The sequence below is a fragment of the Melopsittacus undulatus genome, chromosome 2 (assembly GCF_012275295.1).
Source record: "Melopsittacus undulatus isolate bMelUnd1 chromosome 2, bMelUnd1.mat.Z, whole genome shotgun sequence".
NCBI lineage: Eukaryota > Metazoa > Chordata > Aves > Psittaciformes > Psittaculidae > Melopsittacus > Melopsittacus undulatus.
In genome coordinates this window covers 59162388-59186910 of record NC_047528.1, presented here as the reverse complement: position 1 = coordinate 59186910, position 24523 = coordinate 59162388, and the positions used below count along the sequence as shown (strand labels likewise).

The 24523-nt window shown below is 38.1% G+C and overlaps 1 protein-coding gene across 3 annotated transcripts in view; it reads right to left on the bottom strand.

Moving 5' to 3' along the window:
• Window positions 1–24523, bottom strand: part of ARHGEF7 (Rho guanine nucleotide exchange factor 7) — a 118941-nt gene that overhangs the window by 12029 nt on the left and 82389 nt on the right. For all 3 annotated transcript variants that reach the window (XM_031046124.1, XM_031046126.1, XM_031046125.1), the window contains 9 exons: window positions 18596–18734; window positions 17653–17712; window positions 16536–16682; window positions 15011–15097; window positions 11482–11560; window positions 9202–9341; window positions 8325–8549; window positions 6361–6454; window positions 3634–3723 (listed from right to left, as the gene is read on the bottom strand). In XM_031046124.1, coding sequence (XP_030901984.1) covers window positions 3634–3723; window positions 6361–6454; window positions 8325–8549; window positions 9202–9341; window positions 11482–11560; window positions 15011–15097; window positions 16536–16682; window positions 17653–17712; window positions 18596–18734 — 1061 coding nt within the window. The remainder of the gene's footprint in view (window positions 1–3633; window positions 3724–6360; window positions 6455–8324; window positions 8550–9201; window positions 9342–11481; window positions 11561–15010; window positions 15098–16535; window positions 16683–17652; window positions 17713–18595; window positions 18735–24523) is intronic.

The window sequence follows — 24523 nt, the reverse complement described above, 5'->3', positions numbered from 1 at the left end:
CTCAGCTCACAAACCAGTATGGTTTCAGTACAAAATACAAAAACGTGCTGTATCCAAAAGAAAAGAAAGGACCTGTTGCTACACTGACCAAGTCAAAAGAAAAAAAAGGGAAAAAAAAGACCATTCAGAGCTACAAATTAACATCTGTCAGTTAAAAAAGCCCTCAAGAAATATCATCCTTAACAGGATATATACACTTTTTAGAATGACTTTTTTGTACGCGTTTTGAATTGGCAAGAGCCTTCCACCAGGTATAACTGAAGTTTCAGAAGCTCCCTCAGAAGTTGTTAAAATATCACATTAAAGAGACAAGGAACAGCAAGAAAACATCTAAGAAAAGCAGGCTGTGATACAACAAGCATTTGTTAAGAAAAAGCTCAGAAGTGCATTAGTTCTGGTGAGAGATATATGAGCAACAGCTCTTACGAGATGTAGACCCCATTCTGTAACTATGGGCTGTCCATATACTGTCATAGTCAGAGTCTTCTGAGAGGTCTGAAGGCTCCAAACGAGAAAGACTACTGCGACGACCCAAGGAGTCTAGACTTGATTGGTCATCATCAGCCAAGACGTGATTATGCATCAGGTCAGTGCCTTGCCATGCTAAGGATGTATAGGTGAAATGAAATGGTGGATGTGGATAGGCAGAGGTGGGATGAGGAGGAAAACGTAAGGAATAGCCACAACCAAACACATGAAATAAAAGCAAAAAGGTGATGGGAAGAGAAGGAAAAGAGAAAATATTGTTAAAAAGGCAAAGTTTGTTCTTTCTTTTTTTTTTTTAAAATAATTTGTTTGGGCTTTAAGTATAAATTACACTCAGCATAATGTTTGAACTGTTACAATATACTAAGAGAATTTTGAATAACCGAAATCTTATATCAAAGTAGATTTTTTGGAAGAGGGAGTTAGGTTCCTTTGAAGTATGGAGTCAGAGCTGATCTGGGGGATTTGACTGGGTACAGAGCAATAAACATAGTAAGCCAGCATGATCCAGCACTGATGTGAAAAGCAGCAACCCTTTCCCCATCACACATCTGTATCTCCATCCTTTCCCTCTCTTGCAATGACACAGTCACTTGTACAGCTGCTTGGTGAGTCAGGCTGGGGAAGTGCTTCAGAGGAAAACTAACCCTACAAAAGATGCTTTTTCAAGCAGGTCATTTCCCCACCAGCTCACAACACAGCCACAGAATGCTTGTGTCACTACTGTAAAGAGGAAAATGCAGGGGAAGAAGCAAAGGTTCTCATGCAGAGCAGGGCTGCTCACTTTCTAAATCAGCAGCAACATCTTGCACCCAATTAAGAGGACTGTCAAAGTACAACTTTTCTGTGCCCGAAGCCCTTGTTATTTGTTTAAACATGTAGTAAATTCACTCACAGAAAGACAGGGCCAAGAGGCTAACAGCAACACAGCCTGGTCTATCCAGTCCCTCACATACATCTTCCTAATGCCTCTATCTGAATTTATCTTCCCAATTAAATACTTTAAGATGTCTGAAGCAGTTGGTCAAAGATAGGTAAGGTTTGTATTTTTCTGGTTTTAAGAGTTTGGCAATATTCAAAGACCATGTAAGTGACCATGCTACAAGCCACATACACAAGATACTGCAAAAAGATTTCATTTGGAGCGGAAGTGCAAAATAGCTTCAGTATATAAGAAGCAGGAGAAAGTGAAACTCTGTTCTTTAATTTGCATCTGTCTCCCCAAATTAAATCCCACATCTTCCCCACACAAGCAACTAAAAAAAGTTGCCCTGCTCTCTACCACTTTGCACTGCTGCTGTAACTCTGCTGAACTGTCATTGCCAAAAGCAGTACCCTTTGGGCTTTGGGTTAAATGCAGGTAAGAGAATTGCCAAATGAGTGCTGGAAGGGACAAGCAGAATATTAACACAAAGGTATGAAAGGAGTTTGTAAAAAAGGGCATACTTCACAGATGACAGGCAACTCTGTTTTTATTCTTCTACACTGACTACTGCTCCCACAGAAGCAATTCCAGCATGAGTAGTTTTTTTTCCCCATTTCCAATTCCATCCTACAAACGGATCTTCTGAAATCTAAAGTCTTAGATGACAGCATTAGTCTTTCCAAACAAAGCAGCTGTGTGCTTATTAATAACAAAAAGAACTTGCTGCAATTAAGAGCAAATAAAAGCTGCTGACTTCTGATGTATGCAATGATACCCACAGCACTATGTATATTTCTTAAATATACATAGACAGAAAAAATAGGCAAAAAAGCAAAAAAAAAAACATATCCATATTATATCTGCACACACACACACTACCGTGCAAGTGCAAATGTGTTCCCAACCATTTGTTGTCACATTATCCTTGGAAATAACAGATCTCAGTCAAGACATTTAAACAGCAATCATCTCATTTAATTTCATTTGGAACAACAGTATATATTCAGAATTTTGAACACATTCATTCCCTTTTATCCAATTAAACACACTACTGTAATGACTGAGAAGCTACAAAATAGATTAGTATTTAAAAAAATTATGTACTTGTAGTTGATTTTATCACCTTGAGACCTACAGTTCATCAAAACAGAAAAATTAAAAGGTTATTTCAGGTTTCTATAGCCAAATACAAGGGCCATATTCCCATTACATATTAAGTAGCGGGATTTTTTCAAGGTGATAATAGTAAATGAACACGTATTAGGAAAATCCATGAACTAAGTTTGCAATTGCATTTTGAGACATCTCAATTGTCAGTATGAAGTGCTTCTGTGTGGAAGCAAAATGGGCACAGAGCACAGCGGGCAGCAGTAAACAGTGATTAATACTGCAAATTTAAACTGCTTTAGTGGTCAAGGAGGAAGTTATAATGTCCACTCTTGCAGTTCCTAAAAGCAAAGCCAGCCAAGTACTTCAGGACCATTATACTGTGTTCCAAGGATCCCCAAATTAAATTGGTATTCAACAATGCAAAAACTGTGCAAATCGCAACAAACGCAACAGCATTTTCTCCTTCCTTGTGTAAAAGGAACACATGCTGGTGGACTCCCCTGCTCTGCGCAGTGTTTTACTTACAATACAGAGGAACTCCACATGGCAACCTTGATTTGGATTAAATGAAGTAGGACCCCAGAGGCACGTTACAGGCTTTCAATAAGCTAGGTTTTGATCTGAGAAACTAAAAATGGCTTTAAGCAACACACAGATCTAACAACAATTTTTTCCTGAAATTATGAGATGGGATTAAAATTTGTAATTAATACTAAAAACAACTAGCAGCAAGAAAAGAAAGTAACTTTTATAGTTCTAGGTTACTTTTCCATAGCAAAAGTTTGTGTTGAACAAGAGACAGAAATACAGTCCTCCAAAATTATTATTACTACTTCTTCATTCCTCCTCTCTACTTACCAGCTTCTTAAATTTATCAAAAAGCGTACCAATTAACTGTCATACTCAGTTCAGACATCTCTTGTTAATCAGTGAGGGCTTTGTGCAATTTTAAGCCATGGCAAGAAGTTGCTTTTGGTTTGTTCGGTTTTGTTGTTTTGGTTTTTAAATACAAAAAGAATTACAGTCTCCAGCCATGGTCCTTGGCATCCAATATTAAACATTTGGCACCATTAAGACAGAAACAGAGTCCATTTCAGTATTTTCTAACTTACTTGAATTTAGTGTTTGACGTGTTTTGGCACTTGTGCAATATGCTTCAATGACTTTAAGAATTTGAGCATCTTCTTCTAAAGCAGCTGTACCTAGAATCAATGGGGAAAATAGTATTTTAAACATGGTTATGTTTCTTAATACAGAAAAGCCTTTATAAATCACTACTTTTCAATTGAGTTCAAAGTTCAAACCCTTTAAAATGCTCTTAATCATCCCATTTTAAAAATCAAACTTCAATGAGCAAAAACAGCTTAAAGAGATAAATACTATTCTGAAATGCTTGGGAAAAACAAAACCAAAACCAAAAGAACCCAAGCCAGAGTAATTACCCACACATTCACAAAACTCTGACCATCTGAAGTTGCACAGAACATGTTTTGAAGCATGATCACTCTGGTTGTAAAACAGTCATTAAAATGAAGAAAATTGTATACTCTGGTTATTATATGCATATTATTATTCAATCAAATAAATGAAGGGACAGGATGTTAATTCACAGAAGTTCTGAAAACTTCTGGGGTTTGTGTATGTATTAGATTTACCCCTTTCCACAGAGCATTATTGAAAATTAACCTCAGAATTAACAGCATAATACATCAGTACAATTTCAGTCTAGTGCGCAGTAGGAAAGATATCACTACACAAGTTTATTTGTGAAGAGTGCAGTAATTAAACTTCAGACTTCAAAGTAGAAACAGCATTACTGAAAAAAACAAAAAAAAAAAAACAAAAAACCAAAAACCACTAAAGCTTAACATGGCAAAATTTTCCTAAAGGTAGAGCTCCACAGCACAGCATCTCCTTAAGGAGTTCAGTGAAAATGCTGTCAAATTCTTCACTTACAACTGAGTGAAATTCTAATCAAACTGAACTGTAGAGGTACCACTACCTTTAGTTTAGATGGAACCAGGAGTCTATGTGTAAAAGAAGATTAATTGTTGTTTTTAAAGCATTTTTCCTGTTTTCCTCCATGAAAAACTAGGCTTGAAGATTTTCTGCTGCAACAATCTGAACTGCCTCCAACATAAAAATGTATTAGTATCTTTTGTTACCCAATGCATTCTGTTAGTTTTTCTGGTTTACTATCACCAGAACAAAGCCAACTGTCCAAAGATTTATCAGGATCAACTGACAAGCTGTTGAAGAAAATATATGGACCTGATACAGTTTTTCTACAGTTACAGGATGCAAGTACTCCAAAATACAGGCTATTTCTCATTCAAGGATTTTATTGTGGTTAGAATACAGCATCATATTATTACAGTAACAGGACAAATATCTCACTTCTGAAATGAGTATTGTGAGAACACTCAGTTGAAATATCTTACTTGCTTTGTCTGTTACAATGCTAATTTGACACGGCAGTTCTCAAAACAGCCCATAAAGCCCTGGGATTCCAGAGAAGTGATAAAATCCAAAACTACCTATCAATAAGCTTTAAGTTCAATAGAAGTTCCTCAGTGGAAAACTTTTACAGCTCCACAAGCTGGAAAAGGTTGAAAGAACATGAATATATAACGGAAGCTACTAATTACTGACACAAGGAGGGTAAAATATAAATACCAAGAATTAGTAAGTATTTCTTTAAGTAACACTCTCTGACTTAAAGACATCACAAATCCCTTGTACTGAAAGTTATCTCCTATGTACAAAATGTTGGTGTTAATTTAATCAGAAGTAAAACAATGTATTTGCAAGCTACAGCCTCCCTCCTAACCCCCCAAAAATTCTTATCCACTCTCAGAAAGTGTTCTTTAATAATTCCTAAATCTGAAGGTTGACATCTTCACCTCTGTCCTTACAACTCCTGAATCTCTATCCTCCAACATCTGAAAAGATGCTGACTGACAGAACTTCAATTTCTCCTAAACAGATACCTTCCTGTAAGAATAAAACATCCTGAACTAAAAAGTTCACTTACACATCATGAACACAGGATTGTTCTATTCACCTTAACCATTGCCATATAAAATTCACAGCACACTCAGAAGGACCTCCACCTTAGACAAACCAGAAGTACCCTGAGGAAAAGCTTCTTCTCTCCAACCCTACATAAACCAGTAAGAGACAATGGTGATGACAACTTCATGCACTGAACACTCAAGGCACAGTCCCTATCTTAAAAAGCCTATGAGCAAAGGACAAACACAGAGAAACAAAAGTTGCAGTAAATGAAGTGGGCCTTCATCTTAAAATACCCTGTCTTTCATTGATGAGTGATTTGATTATTCATTCACACAAATTTCTACAGAAGAATTAAAGTGACACTGACAACTCAAAGAATACTGCATTTGCTTGATAACATTAATGTTCCCTCCACCCCAGTATCTCAATGTCCAGATTTTGACCCTTCTGTTTTTCTATGCATTCATCAGCCTCTTTTTAGTTCAGTGTTTTCTTCAGATTTCAAGGAAGACCAAAGCTCTGCAATTTATTCAGACACAGACACTTTTGCTCTCTGGCAAAACGAAACAGGCACCTCACAAGTATGTATCCACTTTAGTCAATAGTAAAGCTCTAGAAAGCCACTAATGGCATCATGACATAAGCACCTAAAATAAATAAAATAAACCACCCTCTAGAGATACCTACCTGCTCTCCCCTGACAGGAGAGAGGAAACCATGTATAGCTTGCTTACACTGTACATCTAACTTTCACAGAATTTAAACTGATTATTTAATTCCAGCCTTTGTATTATTTAAAGATTTGTTCAAATGTCTCTTACTTTTTCTCAGTGCAAACTCTTCATCTGACGGCTTCCGTTCTGGCTTGCGTTTTGGAAGCAGCTTTTTCATGGTTTTAGGGCTTTTACTGAGATCCTGTGCAGGGGAAAAAAAAAAATAATAAAAGAAGAGTAGAGCTTCTTTACAATATTTCAAAAATGTAACTGCTAAGATGCATACATGAGTTACTAACTGAAAGTCTTTTCAAAGAACTAAAATTCAGTTTAACATTTTTTAGCACATCCAATTTGCCCAAACTGGCTGATTTCCTCTATACCTTTCCTCCAACCTCCAACACAAAGTGAGGTATTTTATCTGTTCTATTAACAGAAATATATAGGAAAAGCTGCTGCAAAAGCATGCAGGCTGTTTGGAAGCTAGAGCAAAGGGAAGAGGCAGGTATACATTAACATGGGATTTTTTACTTAACTTTTGAAGATACAACCCATTTCACTTTTTACTTTGCAGTAGGTAAAAAAAAAAGACCTAACAAGGAAGCTTGGCAGGTAGTATACTCTTCAAAGCCAGAATCTGTAAATGTTGACATCTGTTCTTACTAAGCTCTACAGTAAAAAATGTTAAAAAAAAACAAACAAAAACAAAACAAAAACCAGAACAGCAACAAATACAGCTTTTCTGCTCAAAATGTCGTCATGCTATTTTATAGGGACAATGCCAGGTTACAGGAACAAGGGATATACTGGTCTACGCTTTACCTTAAGGATACAAGACATCATCTACAAAAATACAGAACAAGAAAGTAAAAAGGTGAATGAGGACAGACCAAAGAAGATGAAGATAGGTGTTGAGCATCATTGTATGCTGAACACTGTAAAGGTGACTGAAATTTCACCACACGGGATAATTTACTGCCCTACACATGGAAGCATGAAAGGAATTTAACTTAGATTATAAAATGAACATACACTACAAGCATACAAACCTTCCGACCACAAATCACCTATCACTTTTTCCCTGTTTATGGGATTTGCAAAAGAAAAGGAAAAAAATAAAGGAGGGGGGCTACAATTTCTAAGAAACTGCAATTTACATGTCTACAGAACAAAATCTGTTTGTCAGCATCTCATGCTTACAGAAGAAAATGTTCTTGGGTATAAAAACTGCATGATTCTTTCTGGGCTCTGTTGAGTCACCTAAGTATCACAAGAACACATGACAAAGACACTGAAACAGGAGATATCACCAAGCCACAGAGCATCTGATATTCTCCTCCTTACATATACACAGACTTTGAATTTAGGAGCTACCATTTTCTTACTATTCACAAAACCACGCAAAATGTTAAGTGGCAAGACCAAATTAACCTACCACCACCACCTTTTTACGATTAAACCCACCACATTTTATTTCTCTTGGAACAGACTCCTATTTCATACCATATGCTAATTAATAAAATACAATAGTTTCTTAAAATTTAAGTCATGTTTTCTGCCAACAGTAACATTAGCCATCAAATTCTGCTGAGTGAAAAAACATTTGACAGTTACCATTCTTTCTTTTTTCTAAAATATGCTATAGTTACCTACTAAAAGTGACACCTAAGAGTCAATTATATCACCACAGCTGTTGATTTGATTTGAATTATTTGATACAACTCTTTGAAACACCAAGGATCCCTTAAGCTGGATACTTTGCAGTGTGCTTAGCAAACAACTTGCTCTGCAAGAAGTCTGGATTATCAACATAAAAAACTACCAACTTTAAAAATAAAATAAAATAAAATAAGGTCTTCATTTATTAACTGAATAGAGTGGGAGGACTTGGGGGAGGCAGAGGAAGCCTCTCCTAAAGAAGCCTTAGTATCTTCTGAGCTGCAAGACTAAATCAGTCCATTTACCACTGTTCCAGCACTATCTGTTACATCATCTGTATATAAACACATGCACAAAATTGTGAAATGGTGGTGTATATGGAAAAGTCCTATTTCTTGGTTGCTGCATCTCACCTCTTTATAACAAAGAGCTGCTGAAGGCCGTAATGGAGGTGCAGGCCGTAAGCAGCTCAGGCTCCAAGGCTTGGGGGTTTTCGGAGGTTCCAGCGGTCCCCAGTTTATTGTGGTATGTGGAGTCCCATGATGTGACGGATGAGGGAGAGTGTGGTATGCAGGTGTCAGTGGTATTGGCTTGCTGTCTGAGTGCTTGCTGGAGGGTGTTACTGGATGGGAAGGAAGCTGTCAACGACACAAAGGTGATGGAAAAGGAAAGAAAGCATATTATCATAATAAAGACATAATATAATTAAGGATTGTTGAAATCTCACTTGCTATCTCGTGCTTTTACTTATTATAACTGGCTTTGAAAACTGTTACACAATTATTATTTGGAAAAGTGGACCTTAAAGAAGTTTTATTGTTTACCACTGACAGAGCATGCACTAAAGAGAACAGCTACAAGCAGCCCAGCTCCCACTTCTCTCACCACCAAGGACAGAGCTAAATTTAGATCCACTCATATCCAACAACCCAAATTAAGAACGTAAAAGAAAGTACTTAAGGAAATTGTTTCTCCACAGTGTGTCAAGTGCATCACCAATTAAAACCTACTGTTCTAAGGATACTTACAAGATAGCAATGGTCAAAAATCAAAAAAGTACTAACAAGGAGGTTTTTTTTACCCTGTTAAACTATTACACCACTATGTAAGCATTTTATTCTTTTACTCACACAACTAAAAACAGAATGATCTTTTGACCCATTAAACTACACTTACAACATTCAGTTCTTGTTCCGAATGGCTAAAAAAATGCTTTACATGGTGGTATATTTGCCAGATGACTTAATTCAGCATACACTGCTCATTCACTTCAATCCAGCTCTTTCTTACCGTGTGAGATGGCACAGAGTGAGGTTTAATGGTGGGATTCCCAACAGTTGTCACTTTGGTTTGCTTCTGCAGGTGATCCACCCATTCATGCAAATCTTGTTGGTTGTTACAAGACACTAGTATCCTTTCAATCATATTTCCTAGGTGACAGAAAACAGAAAATGTAGGAAACCACAGAAGAACAAGTTAGAATGTTTTAGGAAATTAGCATCTTGATAATCATGTCTGATGGACTATCCCCATAGTACTAAGCAAAAACTTTAACCCATGTTTTCTGTACAGCAGCACTGCACTTTCACAGGTTATGGGAGGCATTTCCTCCACGTATTTGTTCTTGTGCCAAGTAGGGAGTTCTGTGTTTTTCCCCACCTCTAATAATCAAACAAAACCCTTAAAGACAAGAAATAGATGTAGGAGACCGGCTCATCTAGTAGCCTTACGCTTCTCCATCTTCCCCCCAGGAAAGCTAGCATACAGCTTAAAATGTTACTCTTGAGTCTGTAAGCTTCAACATACAAGAAGTTATAAAATATGGTTCACCCATCTTCTCTTGCAAAAAGGCACAAAGTTAGTCTGAATCTGAAAATCACAGGCAAAAATCACTTGGGAAAGTAACCTTTAAAAGATTAATTTCTGCAGCTAATTCACATTCCTCATCTGAGCTCAGCTTCATAGCTGTTGTCTCAAGAACATGCACCGTCAACAGCTTTTCCCCCTCTGCCTCATAGCACTGATATGTGATACCACCTGCCACTACAGAGGGTCAAAATTACTCTGCTTAAATGCAACCTGCTTGGAGGCAAAACTGTTGCAGAAAACTAAAGAAGGTATGAAGCTCTGCTGTGCAGACCCTGCTCCTACTCATTTAAATCACCCAAGGGTATTAGGTACGTGCTGAAACAAATGACTTAACAGACAGAAATCACCCAAAGTACACACAACATAGAAACAGAGAATCATAAGATAGTTAGGTTTGGAAAGGACCTTAAGATCTTCTAGTTCCAACCCCCTGCCACAGGCAGGGATGCCTCACATCAAACCATATCATCCAAGGCTCTGTCCAACCTGGTCTTGAACACCACCAGGGATGGAGCATTCAAAACTTCTTTGGGCAACCTGTTCCAGTGCCTCACCACCCTCACAGTAAAGAACTTTCTCCTTATATCTAACCTAAAATTCCCTTGTTTCAACCAGTTACCCCTTGTCCTATCACTACAGCCCCTAAGGAAGAGTCCCTCTCGAAAACCCTTGTAGGTCCCCTTCAGATACTGGAAAGCTGCTATGAGGTCTCCACACAGCCTTCTCTTCTCCAGGCTGAAAAGTCCCAACTTTCTCAGCCTGTCTTCATACAGGAGGTGCTCCAGTCCCCTGATCATCCTCATGGCCCTCCTCTGGACTTGTTCCAACAGTTCCATGTCCTTTTTATGTTGAGGACACCAAAACTGCACACAATACTCCAAGTGAGGTCTCACGAGAGCAGAGTAGAGGGGCAGGATCACCTCCTTTGACCTGCTGGTCACACTCCTCTTGATGCAGCTCAGGATACGGTTGGCTTTCTGGGCTGCAAGCGCACACTGAAGCCAGCTGATGTTCAGTTTCTTGTCCACCAACACCCCCAAGTTCTTCTCTGCAGGGCTGCTCTGAAGCTCTTTCCCACCCAACCTGCAGGTGTGCCTGGGATTGCTTCAACCCAGGTGTAAGACCTTGCACTTGCCATGGTCCACATCATTAGCATTAGAGATGCTAAAGGTTTCAGTAAAGAGGTGGACCATTTCTAGAAGAAGGCTCTGCTTAAAGCTTTTCCAGAGTCTCTGGAATTCCCTTGCTTCCAGTGAGTAGCATACTTTCAACTGCTTCATTGTAAAGGACCTTTTCGAAGGCTACTGCCTCCATTAATTAAAATGCAGAATTTTGGGTATGAATCCTATTGCAAAGGCAGTTTGTGAACTGTTTGATACAAGCAGCAAGAAGAAGCTTTCAAGTGAGGCTCTGGGTGACTGCTTTACTAAATTTATATAATCACAGGACAGCTGAGACTGGAAGGGGCCTCTGCAGGTCATCCACTCCCCTGCTCAAGCATAGACACCTAGAGCTGGTGGCCCAGGACAGTAGCCAGAGAGCTTTTGAGTATTGTCAAGGATGGAGATCTCTCCAGGCAACCTGTGCCAGCGCTTGGTCACCCTCACAATGAAAAAGTTTTCCCCTCTTGTTCAGACAGAACAACTGATATTTGAAATAGCATATCCTGGAGTAAGAAATAAAAATGTTTACAGTCAATACCTGATATTTCAAATGCATTTTTATGGTTTTCAGTGTCTTCTAACTTTGTGATAGTCATTCCTGTTGTTGGCAGTTTTCCCTGGAAAAAGAAAAAAGTAGTAACACTGAAGTTAAATCAAACAGACAGAGAAACATTATCAAAAATATCTTAACTTCATATCCGTATCTATTAACTTCAAGCTCTGAACAAAAACACACAGTAAATTGGCAGACACACACTGATGGGTTAAAAACATTTAAAAATCGACACAAACACCTTGTAATGGAAATTTTTAACATGCTCAACTTCTGCAAATGACACCTGTGACAGTATCAGTCTATCTGACACATATGCAGGCTATGAAATCTACACAAATGTAACAGTGGTCACTCATCACAGCCTCGGGTTCATGAAACTGAAACCTTCAGGGTCATCCATATTACATGATGAGAGGCAACGCTGATTCAAGATCATTTCTTTGCAAACTGTTTGGTTAGCTCTCAAAGCAAGGTCTGTAGTACAAGTAGATTTAGAGAAGATTTCACTAAACAAATGCATCAATTATTTACTGCAGATTTATGTCTCTAATAACCCCACTACTAAATTTGCTCACAGAAGTACTTTGAGGAAAAAAAAAAAACCAACAAAACCCAAAGCAGTAAAAACATCTTTAAATTAGTAAAGTTTCAGAAAAACATATTATTTTGCAGAGGGTAATGTCTCATTTTAAAACCAGTCAAGCTCGGGGATGGAGGGGGAGAGAGGAGGAAACACAGTTTAGGCTAATTCCTTAACCCTTTACAAGCACAGAAGAATAAATGTGACTCAGGATGAAAAGCCTTTACCAAAAAATGCAACTTTAATAAAAGTTTTTAAAGACAGATCCTATATTCTCTCCTGCACAAAAACACTATTCAGCACATGCTGGCAAAAGCACAAATACTATGCACTGGGGAATTTTGGCTCCAATGGAGGGACAAGAAAACAACTTTTTTCCTTTTCTTTCTTTCCTAATGACTGCAGAATGGACAAAGGTTTCTTAGACACTTGAAACTAAAAAACACTTGATATTCTGTATGCACAGGGCATGCTCAAGACCAAGATGCCAAAGAGAAAGGAGGAGTTCTCTTGCAACAGCTTCTCCACTGAAAGAAACATGGTGGCATTGTGCACTACAATGCAGCCTAAAATTCATTCTGCTTTTCCATGTTTGCTGGTTCACGAATAACACACCACACAACCACAATTAAGGAGGTGCAAAAAACGCTGATATAGGTAGAAATGAAATATGGGGATACACTAAGCAAGAGAGTGGTGACAAAGATCACCTGCACCACATGGACAGAAGTAGTACAAACCCAGCAAAACACAGAGAAAATGGAAATGAACTTGTGAACCTTTTATATTTCCCATCTTACAACAAACAACTGTGAAGCCTTCCATGAAGTACAGCCTATGCCCCTTGCAATTTAGGTTCACCACTGCTAAAAGTTCTCCCCATTAGCTAGCATGGCAGGTATCAGCACTACCAACCAGAAAACATGAAGCCAACTGGTAAATGAACATTCAGAAATACAGGGAGAGTGTAATGTAGGATGCTGCCTCCAATGGCATCATTTCCCTGGAAATGACTGAGGGAGCTGCAACATCTTCTGTCCATATCCATACCCAGTTCTGAGACAAGAATCTCAGAAGCGAAGTCCAGGTGGCCCACATGCAATGCAGGCACAGCTCTGAGCCACTGCCTTGGACACAAATAGCGATGTAATAGTTTCACTTTGCTGTGAATATGTAGCCATTAAAATCTTAGAATTTCTCAGTGTTAGGAAAAGGTTATGAGGAAATTGAGGAGTTTTGCACTCAGGAGAGGGCTGAATGGCAAACACTAAGAAAGGGCTGTGGCAACACTGAGTAGCTGAAGACAAATGTGCAGAAAATTGCTTATTTACTGAACAGTGCTGTGCTCCTGGGGGACAACGTGGGAGGGAAGTGGAAGAAATAAGTGATGTACAATAGAAGAACAAAATAAAACCTGTCAGGTGGTTTCATTTCATATTGTTTGTTACCACACTAAATTTCTAGTTATTTGCCTTTAATCAATACACAAGAATCTACCTTCATCAGAAATTCTGGATGTGCCACTTGGAATACAGAGCTTACCTGCCTTTTCTAGCATCTTTTTTTCCATCAATGTTGGGTAAAACACTGGCCAAAAACTCTGAAGAGTGGCACAGAGCTAACAAATTTGATTGTCCTCTTAAATCACCTAATGCAACACTCTTCGATAAATCCAGTTACTACTAGTAGGTAAGACATGAATCTGGAATGCAATTGCTTTCAAAAAAGAAAAAAAAACCAACAAAACAACTGGCTGTGGTTGATCACATAGGAACCTCAAAAAACTAAACTTCAGCATTCCTTCAAGCAGGCATATCACTACTCACAAGAAAGAAACTGCTCGAAAGGCTGATTTACAAAAGTACTCAGAGCAGGTGAAATCTCTGGCTCCTTTTAGAACTTTCTTGCAGTTTTCCCCTTGCTTTTTGGTGTTTTGATATGATGTCTGGAAACAACACAGCAATACTTGAACATTTATAAAGATTTCAGGAAGTCATGGACTGTTCATTTGCTTTAGCTTCACTTTTCAAGCATCTTTGGAAATACACACCAAAAGGTGTTTCTGCAGATGTGTTCTAAAATACAAAGTAGCCAACCTGATCAGCACTGATCCTCCTGTACTATAGCAAATGCTCTATTTCTTTAGTGGGGAAACAAGGCACAAGTATTCAGCTAGGAAACTTGGTAGAGCTCAAAGACTGTCTATCAGCAGTGAGTGCAAGATCTGTGCAGTGCAACACCTGGTGCTAAGGATATGATGCCCACATTGCATGTATTTCAGGTGGTGTTACACTCAGCTAAGTCTAAGCTGGGCCCAGGGCTTGAACATCAGTTCATGTATTTGATCTACTTGCAGAACTGGAGCAAATCAAGTGCACTTCTGGAGCATGCCTTCCAGTTCAGCTTCACCTAGAGTGAATCTAGTCTTTGAACTTCAAAATAACTTCTATGCTGTGACTCAAAGATCATTAAACATGAAAAAGAGATTAATTTCAAATATAAAACACTAATGTAGACATGCCTACAGAAACAGATGACAACAGCCTGACTCACACCAAGGAAAGCTGAGTGCTGTGTAATTTTGATAAGACTTGAGCAGAAAAGAGCAGTAACAAACCTGTACAATAGCACTGTTCCCCTATATAGATCTAAAAAGCTACCAACACTTCCACTCATTAGCTACCACTAAGGTATCAAGGTAAAAAAAAAACCCTGCTGATAATCACAGCTGCAAAAATCAAACCCCACGCTTCTAAACCAGAATTTTATGAAACAAATGACCAGTTCTTCTTGCAGAAATTACCTTTTATCTCTATAAATACAGAAGTTTAACAATCCTTGAAAGTTTCCTCTGAAATACCATTTGGAAAAAACAAAACACATCCCCTTCCGCCAAAACATTTATACACATATGTACATGTATTACTTTACCTGATAGATAAACCCACTCATTCTCGGGCTGGCAGACAACATTAGCAAAATATTAGGGAAGAGAAGAAGATACCTTTCATTCTTTTCCTTATCAAAAGAAGAAAATGAAAATGTAAATACAACATCACGAGCCCCCTCATCCCCTTTTTTGTTTTACGTTATTAGAAACTACCACTAATGTTACTACTCCGTAATTACTCAACAAATATTTACTTCTGGCAAAATTAACTGTTTGTAAAACTAGAGGAAAAGCAAAGACAGATTTGATTTTCTATTTGAAAACTGATAGTAACACACGTCTATGCTTCTTCCTGAAGAGTAAAGCCTCATATTTTAAAACAGAAATGTTATAGTCTGAGTGAATTACTGACCTTGTTTAATATGATAACAACTGCTTTGCCATTTTCAGCAAACCCAAAATTACACATTAGATTGGTTTCTTAACATAAATTTAGATGGATGCTGTTACAGTAATGTCAAAACCATGGTGTTTCAAGTTGAAAAGATCAGATTTTTGAATTATGTTGGATTACGATCCAAAGTCAAAAAAGAACAGTAAGGCAATAATGCTTATATTTACAATAAAAAACCCTCATTACTTTGTTATGGCTTTAATTTGCTGCTTTCACTTAAGAAGTTATCCACAAACAAAAGCACAAAGGATACTTTTATGTGAGGAAAAGGTTTTCTCTTAGATCTACCACTACAGACAAACAATGAAACAGAGAAACATTAAGGTATAATGCTTTAATTCTAACAAATTTAATTCTTAATTATTCGGTTACATAAACACTTTTCATTTTTATAGGCATCTTTGTTCTAAGGGAGGAAACTGACTGAATGAGGTTGCAATTCAAAAGCCCCCACCAGGTTCAAAGTTTCATTGATTTTACAGAGGAACAACTCACAGTAAAAACATGTCTGTAATCTGTAGAATATTTCCTTTCTTTTGGCACTTGCTTTTAAGATTATTTTAACATTATTTCTGGTGGGATAGCATTTTCTGTGTGCTTGGATGTTTTTTAAAAAAATCACCCCAGACTTCAACAGCATCACCTTAAACTTTCTAACATCTCTTCTTACTCCATTTCTCTCAAACCACCTGGTTCTCAAGCTTTTATTTCAAAATTTTCAACTTAAGTGCCCAAAACAGCACGTGTGCCTTAAGACACCTTATAATACAAACCCCATAATTACTGCTACACAAAATGATCCTGTAACATAACTACACATGAAAAATCCTGTTTAATTACGTACTTTGAAAACGGTCCTGCAAAATAATCATAATGTCTGTAACTGCTACACTTGGTTCCATTTCAGTAAATTTTACAGATGAGACCATCCATCTTCGAAGAAATTTATCCCAGGCTTTGTAATAAAAGCCTTAAATCAGTAGAGAAAGATTTTAGTCTAGATTAGTAATTCTGAAGCATTCTGTTTACTTCTGTTGCAAAATGATTATAATTAATTTTATTCAAAATGAAAAGCCCGAGAAGATGAGAAAGAAAGATGAAAAGGAAATTACCTCACTTCCAGCACACTGAATCATGACCTGGGACATGTAAATCACATTGCCAAGTGTTTTAATATCCTCTCCCTCCCAACAACGGATAGCTTCTGTCAGTATTTGTAATTCAAGTTCTTTCCGTTTCCGTACTTCTTGACATTGTGCCTAACAAACATAGGAAAAAACACCATCTCTATCAACTCTACCAACTGGGAGCTGATTAAGAGTAGAAATACCACTACAGTCGTATTCACTGCTGTGTTTGTAGTACAGAAGACAGCACTCAACTTAAAGTGTTTTCATTTAGATGACTACTACCAGTATTTCTTCAAAAAAAAAAAAAGTTGTTTTGCTAACTTCAACATATTTTTTCAATACGCTTACTTCAATTACCATTCCAAATTCATAGCCAATAGCTCTGTTTCTCAAATTTCTCCTTTCTTTACATTTTAAATTTTTGTGCTTCTAATCACAAATTGCTAGGCTCAGCAGAAAAAAACAGCTGTCATAAAATACACAACTACACAACAAAGCACCTATCCTCAGTAAAAAGAGCTATATCAACTGCACAAACTGTGTTTATAACCTTGTGTTCTTATTCTTAAATGTCTCCAACCTGCTCTACTAGCTGTACTTGCATTCATTTGAATTTTTCTCAGTAAGAACTGTTTTCTGTTTGTAAAGTACCCAATGGAATGGGAACCCCAAACCAAAAACTAGAAAATGTTGGGTTACCACCACATGCACCTCTAACAGGAAGCACAAAACATTCGGTTTATTGTAACTGAGATTGCATTAAGTATATGCTTGCTGCAGCTCAATTATTTGTAAAGAAGCACTTACTCAGGACACTAGTTATGACAGCATTAGTAGAAACAAAAACAAAGCACAAGTGTGAGGGAAGACCAAGAGGTGGAGAATGCTTTGCGTGGCATTTATATCAATAGTGTATTTGCTATAACTCTCCAGCAAATGACTGTCCTTAACTATCCCACAAACAGTATCAACCTCCAAGCTTTCACAAATTTCTTGTATGTTTACAAAAAAGCCTCACTGTTTCAAAGCAACAGAGGGAGATGAAATTCAAAAATATTCTACTTAAAATATATCATCATCTACTGTTTATCACTCTTACAGAAAGGTTTTTGAAGGCAGTCATGGATTTCTGAATATCTGGACGATCCGGATGATAATCCTAAAACCAATGAAGAAAAGATTTAGATCTAGTAAAATAAAAGAAGTTTTTAGGCTCTTAACTAAAAACAATAAACTACTCTTTAAAAAGTTGTAGCTTGATTTGCTCTCTTTTCACAGCCTTTTTATTCTTACAACAAGCACTGGTGGTCTTTCTTGTAGTAAAAATGAAGACACACTTGTATCATTCCTACTCAGGCTCAAAATAGACCCAAGGCAGTTCTACAAGACATAGGATTTCAAAATCTCTTATCCACTAACAGGAAAGTGATTATTTTAAAGAGTTTTATTTGGCATGTTAGCTTTGTCACAAACTAAATTCCTTACTGACTGGTATGTTCTGTTGTCACTGACTGACAAACCAAATTGTATGACAAGAGAAAGACCCATATGCTTTCTATTTCTCTCTCTCCTTCACACTCCAAAAATCTAACCTATATAATGCAAGAGTAGAAACTGTAACTACTCAAACACCTTCCCATACTGGAAAGATAATTTTTGGACAGTGTTCAGTAGAAGCCAAAGGGACTATTCTCGTGTTTGACACACTGAGGTCCCTAAGATGAGAAGCAGCACACCTTCTACAAAAGAAAGTAAGTAGCCTCAAGTATCATGCAGCAGATACATCCAGTGTCAAGTCAACCTAGACCCTAAGACTGGTCTAGTAGTGACGATTAGCTTTTCTGGCTAATTTAACTTTAAACGTTTAGCTTTTACAGAAGTTTTACTGCACTAAGTTTTAAACCATTGCAGCCCATATTTGAGAAGGCTGATGGAAGAGCAAACAAATGTAATTTTGGGTCCCATCACGTTTGACATGTACCTTTAAAATAATTGTTGTCAAATCATCATTAAGCTGGAACATAAATGCTGATAAGATATACCTCCATGTGCCTTTCAAGTTCTTTGAGTAACGTGGGGTATTTATCCAGACGCATAAAAGGTTTGCTGAGGCCCGTGGTCAGTACAAGGATCCCAGGGCTGTTGGCACCTTTCACCTCCATGAATTCTCCTAGCTCCTCACTGTGTACACAAGACATTAAAGCAAATTAAGATCAAGTTACCAAAACAATTAAAATTACATCGGATTCTTCAGTCTTTCACCCACAATGAATTCTACCAATAAGACAAGAGGCCAAATAAATCAAAAAGCAATTCAAGCACAACTTCAGTGCTGCAATCAGTTTCTGCATTAAATACAGGAACAAAGAAATTTGAAGATTTGAGGTCCATGCAGAGAGCAACAGAGACTGGATCAAACCCTCAGTTCTAGGCAATTGATGCTGAAAGACAGCTCTTAAATGCTACCCCCATCCAAGTAATGATTACAGAATAAAGCCTTTCACCCTATATTATTCTAGTAAAATGGCATCTGACCTTACAGGTTGTTTACACAAGTAATACACAAGCATAAATGAATCAACAGTTTCATATTCAATCGAGCATCGATATTTTAAAGGTGTCAAACACTAACAGAAAAACATAGGATGTTTCAGAACCTTTTTTCCCTCCTATACTTCCTTGTTTAATGACTTCACCTCACACATCCAAGGTGTTATTACAAAATGACCAAATAAGCAGCCATACAAATGGCAGCCCTATAGAATAAATAATTACTGTGCAGTCTATTCACAAACAAGGTTTCACTGGGGGTGTACTTGTGTAACATACTTGTTTTGACAGCAAAGCTGCTGTAAGAAATCCGTGATTTCCAAGTATCATGAATTGCTACTTCCCCATACAGTTGTTTTTTTCATATTTGAATCATTTCCAAGAACTGGCAAAGCTCCTCAACTTTTTACATTAGGCCAGTTACAAAAGCAGTGCACTCTGGGAATTCCAGCTCACTTTGCTAACAAGAAAACTTAAAATGGGTACATCCTCTCCTCCTTGTAAAGTAGAGGTTTCAGAGGACTGCTGTGGAGGACAAGCTCCATGGGGAAACGAAGGTGGAGCAGCACCTGAACTGATTCCTAGGCTTCAGAAAATACAAGTTGAAGACAGACAAAAATCTATGTAAATGAAATTCAGAAAACCCTTTATTATAAAGACAACATCTTGCATTAAAGCTGTGTTGTTCTAGATGTATGTAGATGAGGTTGCTTATGTTTTGAGCCCTTATTACAGTAACTTAACTAGATTGCAAAAAAAAAAAAAAAAAAAACCAAAAAACCTCAACACAACAAACCACATTATTCTCATGTGACAGTCGTGCAAATTCCACTCTAAGATATCCTGAAAGTCATTACTTCCTACTGATACAGTATTACTACCCCACAAGGCAGAATTACTACTTGAAACATTTTTCTGTCCCTGGTTATTGGCATAGTTTGATTTGACAAAGGAAGCCTTAGCCAGCTACTAAATTCAGTACTTTCAGAAAGTGTAAAACACATTGTCAAACATCAAACTGCAATAAAGGAGCAACACTTGCATATTGTGGCCACATTAGCAAAAAGGGGAAGGCAATAACCTCTAAATCTAGGGCAGTGTGCCCTTGCAGAAGTGAAAGCAAATCTTGACCTGTTCAATTTCCCTAGGAAAAAAATACATTATAGGACAGTGCCATAATCCACATGCTCAATTACCAGTGAGTCATACAGAAAAGTATTACACAGATTAAGACAAAACAGACCTACCTCCCTACCTCCCCCAAGACACACACACTCCTTCGCATTTCACAACCAGTGACACTTTGCTTATCAATATAATTTGTCTGAACAGATGAAAAGAGTAAAACAAAGGCATGAATCATGACCTTCCCAACTCAATGAAAGTGCTTTACTGACAATCCCAACCAGATCTCTCTTCTCCTAGCCACTAAAGCTTCCCCTAGTTTACAGAAGAAAAGGCTTTTCCACAGTTTACTCCAGTAAGTGTCTTCAGGTTAGTTAATTGGTATTTATGCACACTAAGTTGTTTAAATACATCCAACATACTTTCTGAACTCTGTCAGGTCAAATACAACCTTATGCCACATCTTTTAGAGCACTCCACCCCCATTCTACCTGGGCTGAGGCACTCCTCAGCACTCAGACTTGTGCTATTTCTGCTGTATTGAACTGCAGAGCCAAGAAAGTGTGTGAGGGAATTTCCCAACACCTGCTTTGCATTTTAAAGGTGCAAAGAGAAAGGCTGTGCACACTTGAGAATGCCCACAGCTCAACAAGGCAGACCCTGCTATGTCCCTCACAAGTAACATGTATCAGTAACTCCAGGCCTCCTAAAATTAACCCCTGATGTGATGAGGTTTTAGCCAAAAGTCAAACCCATTAAGAGTCTCTTACAATACCTTGCATGAAAAATTATATTAATGCAACATGGATAAACACAAGTACTTTACTAGCTTAAATTTAAATTTCAGCCAAGCTGGCCAATTCCGAATAACCAGAGCCCAAAGACCTACATTGCTTTATACTTTCTTAGCTGGAGCACTTACACAGCATAAAAATCACACCAACTTCAGAACTCCACAACTGATCTTGGTGGTACCCTAAACAAGACTAAGGATTTTGACTCATGTTTTGGGTTTACAGTGTTACCAGCTACTTGCTCATTGAGGATTTAGGCTGATTCACCGAAACAGAAAGCTGCACATCTATAGTGTGGTGGCATGTCCTCTCCTCCTGACTCAGTTAAAAGGGATACAGCTGTTTCCAGTAAGGTGATGAGGCAAATGAAGGGACAACACCCAGTTTCTACAGGAAGCTTTACCGGAGTTTACCTGTGAAAGCCCTTCTGTCAGAAGGCACTCAGCTGTTTCAAATTTCAATTCATTATGTGACACTGCTCACATGCACACCTCTGCTCTTTTTGTTTTATCCATTAATTCTCCACATGGGCACCCCTATCCATGTGAGGATCATAAAGTTAAATTACACACAGTATTTGACAAGTATCTTCATCTACTTTATTTTAAGTAAAAGATCCTTGCTACAAGAACTAACATGAAGGAAACACTTAAACATTCTTAGCATTTTGTTTTCTTCAGCCAGGCACACAGCCCCTGCTGCTTAACTTTTTATCAACTCTTCCCCTTAACCTTATTTGCTATTCTTCCCCGTTTCACGCAGCACATCCATACACATATCTATGCAGTTTCTCCTTTCTCCCCAACATAGCAGTGTGTTCTACAGGACACACCAATTGCAAACACCACATGGTGGTCAATTTACATTGTTCTGAACAGTGCTGATTTTCACCTTAAAAATCGCAGAGGCCAAACTCCCCGTTCCTAATTACTGTGGGCATCTCCATGATGCTGGGTGCACATAAATGCATAGAATCATAGAATAGTTAGGATTGGAAAGGACCTCAAGATCATCTAGTTCCAACCCCCCTGCCATGGGCAGGGACACCTCACACTAAACCATGTCACCCAAGGCTTCATCCAACCTGGTCTTGAACACTGCCAGGGATGGAGCATTCACTACCTCCCTGGGCAACCCATTCCAGTACCTCACCACCTTAACAGTAAAGAATTTCTTCCTTAGATCCAGTCTAAACCTCTGCTGTTTAAGTTTCAACCCGTTACCCCTTGTCCTATCACTACAGTCCCTAATGAATAGTCCCTCCCCAGCATCCCTGTAATTGCTGAGCTATCTGCTAACACAATGCTTGTGCTTCTTCCCCTCCCCTATCTTTGTTTAATGCTCTAGAGTAGGAGAAATTGGGTACTATTTCACCCACATTCACATTTTCGATTTCCATTATTATTGCTCCATTTTTCCCCAGCTTCAGCATTATGAAATAGACATTCGAGAAAACAGGAAAAAAAAAAAAACAAACCTCACTGTGGCCTGAATTAAAATAGACAACTTTGAAACCTGAAATAAAAACCTGAAATTATCCATTTTTGCTACCTACTCTGCAATGCCTTTAATTAAGCACACATTGTGATTACACAATGTTGCGGCAGTTACCAAGCCATTCACTGCTCTTGACACAAAATACTTGGTTGCTTATCATCTTTTTCTTTAATCACAGTATAGGAACCTACAGAGCTAGTTTAAACCTCAGCAGGCTTGAAATGTACACAAAGTCCTGAAAAACAGGCTTAGTGATGGCATCATCAGGAAGCCTTTTACACAAAGCAGCATTAATAGGTGCAATTAAAATTGAATGGCATAGTTTTCCTCCCAACATTCTCAAGAGGACAATGTTTTCTTTCATACACTTCTATGCTTCCCTCTGACAAGTTTTGACATGACAGCTTGTTCAAACTCTAGGATGAACACACACACATACACTCTTTTAATACAACAGTAACCAAAACTTCGCCTGAACAGTTCCATCATGCAAACCCCACTAGCAATCTACTAGTCTTAAACCAACCTGCTACCTCTGCAGCTTCATGAACCTACAGTATCTGGCAAAATTGATTTTACTTTACCTCAAGGCTTAAAAGTGTGCATCCTTCATTTACTTACAAAGAAAAAGCATGACAGAACATAATGGAAAAGTTTACTTTCAATAAAATATGGGTCAGTTAAAATACTGGTTTAATATAACAATTCACAACTGTTTTTCAATTAATTACAGCTTAAAAATCAGTGTCAGTAGCTTAAGAGTGCAGCTGCTTCACCAAAGACAATGGCTCTTTCATGTCACAGATTCTAACTGATGCCTGCAAGTACCACAATCTCCCAGGCAGTATATGCTAAATAGAACTCTGGCCCACAGCTAGGCAGTATACTATAAAAAAAAGTACCATTTAGCTGAACAGGAAAAACTTTACAATGGTGAAATCACCAGCTTAGTCTCAACTGCCCTTCTGCTTTTCAGAAAAAGGCAGCTGAGATTTGAATTCACTACTAGCATCGTTTTACAGAATAAAATGCAGAGAAGAATACAAAAGTGCTGTGCTGAGCTTCATTTAGCCTGAAATCTCAAGCTGAAGAATTCTCCCTGCTCCAGACAGTTAGTTCACACCCCTAGATACTTTAAAGGTCATCATGAAAAGTGTCTTTAAGCCTTATTAATATATTCAACTCTTAGTACAGATGCCTCAAAAGCTGGAAGTTGAAGCAGGGGAGGGAAGAAAACAACTTCAGATGTGTCTACAGTAACAGAAGGTTAAGAAAAAGAAAAAGCCATTTAAACTTGAGGAAAGTAGACCCAGGAATTAAATCATACAAAATCACAACTTACACTTCTGAAGTAGGTCTTTGTTTGTAATAGATGGAGCATGAGCTATCACTGCTGAGGGGTCTGAGGACTGCACACAGGCACCGCATTTTGAGAGTGTTGTGGCACAGCTTGGCTCAGCAACCCCTTAACAGCAGCTTTTAACTTCCTAGTGCTAAACTTCCCAGTCCAGCTCCTCTCCCAGGGACTGTTGCTTGGCGTATGACATCAGCCTGCACGCTTGCAGGCTCAGGGATGCACCAAAGTGGGGGAGGCACAAAGAGTTTCCTGACTCAAGCTGATCTGTATTCCACGCTCCAGTTACTTGAAGTAATTGTGATGTTTCAGCTCCATAAATTTTGCTCAGACTGCTAGGTCTGTGATGCAAGTGGAGAATATGCTTGGGACACATTATCTAGGAGAACAGAAGAATCTACCAGAATTAATGTCTGAAGAAGCAAATATTTGTGAATAGACTTCTTGCAAATGAGAACTGGCTTGACACTTGCCTCTTAACAAAATTAAAAAGCAGGCATATATTACTGATTTTTGTCTGCTTTTTCTTCAAATTAAATTACCTTTTGGAGTCATTTTTCCTCCATTTCTTTTTAAAATAGACATGGTGTTGTTAAACTAAAACAAAAAAAAAACAACCAAAAAAAAAACCCTTACACCCCCTCCCCAAT